Source organism: Trichomycterus rosablanca, chromosome 5, assembly GCF_030014385.1.
Source record: "Trichomycterus rosablanca isolate fTriRos1 chromosome 5, fTriRos1.hap1, whole genome shotgun sequence".
NCBI lineage: Eukaryota > Metazoa > Chordata > Actinopteri > Siluriformes > Trichomycteridae > Trichomycterus > Trichomycterus rosablanca.
Window position 1 is genome coordinate 19,445,443 of NC_085992.1, and position 9,010 is coordinate 19,454,452.

Consider the following 9,010-nt stretch of genomic DNA (forward strand, 5'->3'; position numbering starts at 1 on the left):
CTCTGTATTGTAGAGCTTGACAAAGGTTTGCCAAAGTAATAATCAGCTATTGTTGAGTGGCAGTTCTTGATGCAGTGGCAGTTCAGTTTAAGCTTACGCCCTTGATCTTTACGTGTTTATATCTAAAATTTTAGTGATCTTAAGGACAATAATTTATTTAGATTAATGTTTATTTACCCTTTTTTCTTAAAATGTGTGCTAAATTATATGCTAAGTTCAATCTTTAGAGGGTGGAACCACACCACATCAAGTTTCTTATCTAGTCATTGTGTAACTTCCTACCATCATATTTGCACAGCTGAGAAAAAGTGGAATTTACTGAATGCCAGTCATAATTAAGCAGAGGAACACTAGAAATAATTCTCAGATATTGTCTAAAAGCATTAAGTAAGGGCAGGTATTACTGGTGGCATTACCAATTTAGTAAGAGCTATTGCACATGCACTCTAATTGCTTGTGTGTCTTAAAAGCCAAAACGGAGAGGATGAGGAGGAGCTTTTCCCCACGAGCAATTCGAGTCCTCAACGAAAATAGCATTCAGGACTAAATTTACACAACTTGCACAATCTAATTTATATATATATATATTCCTATATATAAAATTCCTATCTCAAAAAATTAGCATATTTCATCCGACCAATAAAAGAAAAGTGTTTTTAATACAAAAAAAGTCAACCTTCAAATAATTATGTTCAGTTATGCACTCAATACTTGGTCGGGAATCCTTTTGCAGAAATGACTGCTTCAATGCGGCGTGGCATGGAGGCAATCAGCCTGTGGCACTGCTGAGGTGTTATGGAGGCCCAGGATGCTTCGATAGCGGCCTTAAGCTCATCCAGAGTGTTGGGTCTTGTGTCTCTTAACTTTCTCTTCACAATATCCCACAGATTCTCTATGGGGTTCAGGTCAGGAGAGTTGGCAGGCCAATTGAGCACAGTAATACCATGGTCAGTAAACCATTCACCAGTGGTTTTGGCACTGTGAGCAGGTGCCAGGTCGTGCTGAAAAATGAAATCTTCATCTCCATAAAGCTTTTCAGCAGATGGAAGCATGAAGTGCTCCAAAATCTCCTGATAGCTAGCTGCATTGACCCTGCCCTTGATAAAACACAGTGGACCAACACCAGCAGCTGACATGGCACCCCAGACCATCACTGACTGTGGGTACTTGACACTGGACTTCAGGCATTTTGGCATTTCCTTCTCCCCAGTCTTCCTCCAGACTCTGGCACCTTGATTTCCGAAAACAGTACTTTGGACCACTGAGCAACAGTCCAGTGCTGCTTCTCTGTAGCCCAGGTCAGGCGCTTCTGCCGCTGTTTCTGGTTCAAAAGTGGCTTGACCTGGGGAATGCGGCACCTGTAGCCCATTTCCTGCACACGCCTGTGCACGGTGGCTCTGGATGTTTCTACTCCAGACTCAGTCCACTGCTTCCGCAGGTCCCCCAAGGTCTGGAATCGGCCCTTCTCCACAATCTTCCTCAGGGTCCGGTCACCTCTTCTCGTTGTGCAGCGTTTTCTGCCACACTTTTTCCTTCCCACAGACTTCCCACTGAGGTGCCTTGATACAGCACTCTGGGAACAGCCTATTCGTTCAGAAATTTCTTTCTGTGTCTTACCCTCTTGCTTGAGGGTGTCAATGATGGCCTTCTGGACAGCAGTCAGGTCGGCAGTCTTACCCATGATTGCAGTTTTGAGTAATGATCCAGGCTGGGAGTTTTTAAAAGCCTCAGGAATCTTTTGCAGGTGTTTAGAGTTAATTCGTTGATTCAGATGATTAGGTTAATAGCTCGTTTAGAGAACCTTTTCATGATATGCTAATTTTTTGAGATAGGAATTTTGGGTTTTCATGAGCTGTATGCCAAAATCATCAGTATTAAAACAATAAAAGACCTGAAATATTTCAGTTGGTGTGCAATGAATCTAAAATATATGAAAGTTTAATTTTTATCATTACATTATGGAAAATAATGAACTTTATCACAATATGCTAATTTTTTTAGAAGGACCTGTATATACTGTATATGTGTATATAAGCATATGTGTGTATACAGTTTATATATATGTATATATCAGTGGCGGCTGCTAGTCTTTCAAAGAGGGGAAGCTCATTGTCGGCTTACATCATAAAATTTGTCAATTTATTTATATATAAATGTATAAATTCTCCCCTTTGTTAGTTTTCAAGAAAATGGCATGAAATGGGTTGCAGTTTGTCTTCCGACTTCACTCGCAAAATCCGCGATGGTACTGAAGCTCCCAGCGACAGCTGTCAATCAAAGCAAGATTCAGCCTTTCGACTGATCCTCCAATCATCTTGCAAAAGCTCAGCGTCCAGACCCGCCCAGACGCTGGGCGGGACAAAATCGTGGCATTTATCCAATGACCGGCGAGTTTTGAAGTCCCGCCCATGCAGCCCCATAGAAGCAAAGAGACACTCAGCGTCTGCGGGTAAATGCATTGACGCTCCGGGAACGTACGAGTTAAGTCAGGGACAGGATTGTAGACCTGCACAAGGCTGGAATGGGCTACAAGACCATCAGCAAGAAGCTTGGTGAGAAAGAGACCACCGTTGGCACGATAATTCGAAAATGGAAGAAATACAAGATCACAGTCAATGGCCCTCGCTCTGGAGCTCCATGCAAGATCTCACCTCGTGGGGTAAGAATGATTCTGAGAAAGGTGAGGTCAGCCCAGAATTACACGGGAGGAGCTTGTCAGTGATCTCAAGGGAGCTGGGAGCAGAGAAATGCTGGCTATGACCCCAAGAACACCATCCCCACTGGGCATTTCTCTGCCTCCAAACACGGCGAGTGGAGTTGATGCCAAAGAGCTCAATTTTGGTCTCATCTGACCATATCACATTCTCCCAAGCTTTCTCTGAATCATTCAGGTGTTCATTGGCAAACTTCAGACGGGCCTGTACATGAGCCTTCTTGAGCAGAGGGACTTTGCGGGCACTACAGGATCTCAATCCATTACGGCGAAGTGTGTTACTAATGGTTTTCTTGGTGACTGTGCTCCCAGCTCCCTTGAGATCATTGACAAGCTCCTCTCGTGTAATTCTGGACTGACCTCACCTTTCTCAGAATCATTCTATCCCACGAGGTGAGATCTTGCATGGAGCTCCAGAGCGAGGGCGATTGACTGTGATCTTGTATTTCTTCCATTTTTGAATTATCGTGCCAACAGTGGTCTCTTTCTCACCAAGCTTCTTGCTGATGGTCTTGTAGCCCATTCCAGCCTTGTGCAGGTCTACAATCCTGTCCCTGACGTCCTTTGATAGCTCTTTGGTCTTGCCCATGGTGGTCGAGAGATTTGAACGGAAGAAACTGATTCTGTGACAGGAGTCTTTTATAAAGGGACAGGACTAATTTGTGTGCCTTTTGTGCACATAACCGGTCTGTGGGGGTCAGAATTCTTGCTGGTTGGTAGGGGATCAAATACTTATTTCCCTTAATTAAATACAAATTAATTTATAACTTTTATTTAATGGTTTTTTTCTGGATTTTTTCTCTCTTAAAATATATCTTCCATAAAAATTATAGACTGTTCAAGTCTTTGTAAGGGGGTAAACTTACAAAATCAGCAGGGGGTCAAATACTTATTTTCCTCACTGTATATACTGTATATATGAATTTGTATTTGTGTATAGTAATCACATCTGTATAGCATTATGTTGCACAGTTTCTGTACCACTTGTCACTTTTACACACGTTCACTTTAAATTGCTCTTTTTAAATTATAGTTAATTTTTCACATTTTTCTACACTTTACATTTAAAAACCTTTCTATATTTTTTGTATAATATATATTTTGACTATTTGTAGTTTTTGTAATTACTGTGGCTGAGCAGTCACAAAAGCATTTCACTATCAGTTGTACTGTGTATGACTATGTATGTGACAAATAAACCTTGGCACAAAGATCAGCAGCAGGAAGCAGGTAAAGCCCTTTTACCAGCCCATTGCCTTCATAATTGTGGTTGAGCACTAAATAAACAGCATTCCTCTTTCAATAAATAAAATAATTTTTAAAAGAAGCATTTTGTGTTTACCTGGGTTCATTAGTTCAATATCAGAAGAAGTTTGATGATCTGAATCTTTTAACAAGGGGCAAATACTGCACCACCTTGCTTCCCCAGGGTTCAGTAAAACACAAACAATGGAACAGTAAATACCACACTATGTGCGACCTCTTGAGGTGTGCCTTGTTTTCCTCCAAACAAGTATAATGACAAGTCTGCTTGATATATACTATATGACCAAAAGTATTTGGACACCTGACTCTTGATTTGCCCTCAGGTTCATAATTACCACCTGTTTCCTCTGTTTCTTTGTTCACATTGAGGGCTGTCAGGTTGAAGTAAGATTGAACAGGTTAGCCTTATACCCTCCTTGATGGCTAATGTTTCTATACTCTTAGTCCTTGTTTTTGTCATAGTCACAGTGTTGTCTTTGTTTTGTCCTTGTTTATGTTCTTGCCCTGGTTTCCTCAAAGTGCTTTGTCCCTCATGTCCTTGTCCTTGCTGTGGTGATCAGGAATGTTGGGTTGCTGTCAATCTGCCTCTCTTGTCCCATCACTCAGGTTTATTGACGGTGCAGGAGGTGGGCGCTGATGTCCTGCGAAAGCCCTCATGACTGTGTTACCTGCTAGCTCTCCCTTTTAGTTTTGCTGTAATAACTAGTGGTGCCAGAGTCTCATGCTGTTTTCTGCTAAACTGACATTTTAATCTAAATGATTTCATGTCACAAATTACCTACATTTTCCTGTTGTTTACCCCGAGGTGGTTCTGACAGAAGCGTTTACCCACCTGCAGTTGAGACTGCTGTGCCAAGAACGCTGCTCCTGCTAGATATGACAGAAAACTGCTGTGTTTGCCTCACTGTTGACATTATCACAAATTGGACTGAATAATAAAGAACTTCAATTGCTTGTGTATTCTTTTCACTAGTTATAACTTTTTAATTTAGATTAATTTTGTGTGTGTATGGTTTGCGTAAATTCTATTAATTAAAACTATTTTCCAGGCCACCCAAGGAGGATGGTCTCTGCTGAGTCTGGTTCCTCTCAAGGTTTGTTCTGGTAAGTTTAAGGTAGTTTTTACTTGCCTCTGTCACCCATGGCTTGCTCAACGAGGCTTTTTGGTCTTTTGGCCCTAGATGCTGTAAAGTTGCTTTGAGACAATGTCGGTTACAAAAAGTACTATACAATAAAATTGCCTTGACTTTGACTTAATTAGTATAGCCATTATCCTAGCATTAATGTAGTCTAGCCTTCAGTCTAAAGATCCATATTCATAGTGTGTCTTGTAAGGTGAATATTTCTTATTTACAGTTTTTGCCTAGTTCTTTGTTCCACGTGTTTTTGTTTGTTTGGTGTTTCTTTGTTTCATCTCTTGCAAACATTTTTGTGCTTTCGTCCTGCTTAACAGGCAGATGTAACAAGTAGTAGATGTATTATTAGTATGAGTAGTATTATTTTTAGTAGTAGTAGTAGCAGTAGAAGTATTATTAGAAGTAGCATCATATTTAAAAGTAATAGAAGTGTTATTATTATTGATAGTAGAATTATCATCAGTAGTAGTATTATTAACTTTAATTTTATTAAAATTAAAAATGTATTATTAGTAGAAGTACCATTAGTATTACTATAATAATTAGTATTTAAACCATTTCCAGAAAAGTTGGGGCATTTTGTAAAATAAAAATAATCTGATTTGTTAATTATCTATAATTATATTTATGCAACTAATAAAATTAGAAACAAAAGCAATGCAATCATTGTATTTTATAAATATAAAAACATTTAGAATTTGATGCATGCACCACACTCCAAAAAGCTGGGACACAGGAATGTTTACCCCTGTGTTCTATCACCTTTCCTATTAATAAGACTTTTTAATGGGTTGGAAACTAAGGACACTAGTTGTTGCAGTTTTTCAAGTGGTATCTTTGTCTATTTATGCTTGAAAAAAGACTTTAGCTGTTCAATAGTCATCTGATTCTCATCTTTATGCTGCTCCGTACATTTTTAAAAGGATACAGATCTGGGCCCGTATGTATCAAACTTCTTAAAAATTTCTCCTAAGAATGCTGCTAAGAATGGACTTAAGTCTAAAATTATTCTTAGTTAAAAGCTGAGACTAAAAATTATTTATTAAGCCTCTCAGTCTCACTTTAAGCGAAGTGTAGGAGTAATTCTTAAGTGTCAGTCTAAGAGCTAATTTACGACACCTGTCAGTGCCGCAAAGCTGATTCTGGGATGACGTCATTTCCAAACCCCCGGCAAGAACCAATCACTGCATCGGATTTCAAGTTTAAGATTATTTCCTGAGAAAAGTCAAGATCAAAGTTTTAAAAATGTTGAAATACTTTCACATTTAACTTAAGAATGGTGCAATTATTATTTTTGTGAAGAATGTCTGAAATAAAACACTGTATTCACGTTGTTAATAAATAATCCGAATAAAAACAAGTCTTCATGTTGTTGCAATCATTTATTTGTTGGTGACAAATTGAAACAGGTGCTAGGCTGATTAAACAATTTGTCATGTGCATTTAAAAGCTTTCATTGATGCTGTGATCACTAAAGCCATGGATTGTAAAAGGAAACCGAACTGGAGAGAGGAGGAAACACTTACACTTGTAGAGTTAATAGAAGAACGAAAAAATATTATAAAAGGGAAGTTCAGTCCCACACTAACTAGTGCGGACAAAAAAAATGCTTGGGAGGAAATCTCACGACTTATGACTGCATCTCATGTTGCCTGCATTCGCTCACCATCTGACTGTGAAAAGAAATGGTATAATATTCTGTCAAAAAGCCGCACAGAAATATCCGCCTATAAGTCCTATATGACACGCACTGGTATGTATAATTTTCCATTCTTTCTTTTGTTATTCATATATTTTCTATGATTTATTTTGGAGACTGTATACATTCTAACTGAATCACATTCAGGCGGTGGACCACCGGGAAAGCCTCTTAGCGCAGTTTGTGAAGTGGTACAGCGTATCCTCGGGGAAGACAGTGCAGTGATTTGTGGTGTGGACGGGGGTCAGGATCCTGCATTATTGAAATTTGAAAACCTATCTCAAAGGCAAGTTTTTTTAGTCATTTATTTACATTTTCACACAAACACTGTGATGCTAATTATCACTTCAAATTGATTGCATCGTCAGTAATGAAGAAGCTGCTCGTGCTATGGACCCTGCTGGCTTGAGCACAGATTCTCCATCTGCTCCTCCGTTTTTGACCGAGCTTCCAAACACCTCAAGTCATGACTGGCCGGAGGAAGAGTGGGCGTCTGAAGGAGGTCTGGTAAAGGACTCACTCCCGAATGACATACAGGAACTGAAAAGGCAAAAGTTAAAGCTACAAATTAAAGTATTGAAATTGCAGTATGAATATTATAGTCTAGCGCTAAAAAAACGAAAGGAAGAACAATAAAAATGTAAAGCCATGCTTATCTTGATGCCTAATTATTGTGCATATTTATACATAAAATTGAAATCTGTACCTAAAATGAAGGATTGCAAAGTGTTGTCTGTAGCCTGTCGCATCACGTGTGCTGGCAGGGGTGCTCTCATCTCCATCTTCATCACCGTCATCACGGTTCTCCAGTGTTGGGGGGGAAGGGATGTTGCGCTTCTTACAAATATTATGCAGAATTGCACATGCCATTATGATTCGGCACACTTTTTCCAGACTGTACCGAATTTCAGAATGTAAAATGTGGAATCTGCGCTTCCACTGGCCAATCCCTCTTTCTACCACACTTCGTGTAGAACGGTGTGCCCTGTGAGATGATTTCACGAAAACTAATTAGCTATAGCCTAAATTAGGATTATGCAAAAAGAAAATACATATGGATAACATAGTAGACATACCTATTGTAGTTGATTTGGGCTTCCGTCACTGCTCTGGAAAACGGTGTGAGCAGCCACCTGCGTAAGGGATATCCTTTATCACCTAAAAGATGACATCCGGGTGGCACAAGTCCTGTTTCAAAGAGTTTGTTCAGGCCGCTTTCAGTGAAAATCCGAGCGTCATGGGTTGACCCAGGCCATTTGGGTACAACATCTAAAATGTTGTATTCTGCATCAAACACAACTTGAGTGTTGATGCTGTGGTACCTCTTTTTGTTCACATAAACATCCTCATTAATGCTGGGAGCAATGATCTTTATGTGAGTGCCATCAATTGCACCTACAACTCCTGGAAATCCAGCTATCTGCATAAACTGGGTTTGCTTCTGTTGGATGACACGGGGTGTTGTTGGAAAGTCAATAAAACGGGTGACAATGTGTCGCGCTGTAAGTGCCATAATTGTTTGCATGACAACTCGGCTAATTGTTGGTTGGGATGGTCCCAAATCATCAGCACTACACTGCTGCATTTTTCCTGTAGCAAGAAAACGAAGCATCAGCACTACTTTTAATTCAGCTGGGATGGCGTTGCTGCGTGTAGTTGATGGTGAGATGACATCTCTCACTAAGTCAGTGACAAATATGATTCCTGCTCTGTCCAGTCTATATCGTTTAATTAACTGAAAGTCATCAAACATTTCAAAGACATTCTTCCGCTCTTGGAAGGTTCGCACGCGTCTCTGTCTTCTCAGTGCCATCTCTGTCCCCCGGTGGCGACTCTTAACAACTTAAGAGACCTCTGGAGCAGTCTTAACTTTTCGGGAGAGTAAGAGTGATTCTTAGACTTCAGAGTTTTGATAACTGGCACTTACACTTAACTCGGTGATTAGGAGCAAATCTAAGAATTTTTCAGCACTTAAGTCCAAAATTCCACGCTAAGAAGTTTGATACATACGGGCCCTGGACTGCAGACAGGCTAGTCAAGCATAAAGACTCCTTTGGTGGATCCTCTTTTTATGCTCATTATATGCAATCATAATTCCCTCACTTATTACCAGTTCACCTGTTTATTGCAAAACGCTGTAACTTGAATATTTTATTTTACTCCTTAGACTTAGTTTCAACTTTTTGGTGTGTGTTG

The 9,010-nt window shown here is 39.8% G+C and overlaps 1 protein-coding gene across 1 annotated transcript; it reads right to left on the bottom strand.

Moving 5' to 3' along the window:
* Positions 1 to 7,043: 7,043 nt before the first annotated feature.
* Positions 7,044 to 8,627, bottom strand: LOC134314745 (putative nuclease HARBI1). The gene is made up of 3 exons (XM_062995438.1): positions 7,891 to 8,627; positions 7,521 to 7,799; positions 7,044 to 7,354 (listed from the first exon to the last, which is right to left on the bottom strand). The coding sequence occupies exons 1-3, from the start codon at positions 8,625 to 8,627 to the stop codon at positions 7,279 to 7,281; spliced, it is 1,092 nt and encodes a 363-aa protein (XP_062851508.1). The 3' UTR covers positions 7,044 to 7,278.
* Positions 8,628 to 9,010: the final 383 nt, after the last annotated feature.

Excerpts from the sequence above, each read along its gene's own strand:
- LOC134314745 (XM_062995438.1), bottom strand. The coding sequence starts at position 8,627 with ATGGCACTGAGAAGACAGAGACGCGTGCGAACCTTCCAAGAGCGGAAG. Across the intron at positions 7,800-7,890 it reads GCCCAAATCAACTACAATAG|GGCACACCGTTCTACACGAA; the intron begins GTATGTCTACTA and ends ATCATCTCACAG. Across the intron at positions 7,355-7,520 it reads TTTGCAATCCTTCATTTTAG|TTCCTGTATGTCATTCGGGA; the intron begins GTACAGATTTCA and ends TTGCCTTTTCAG.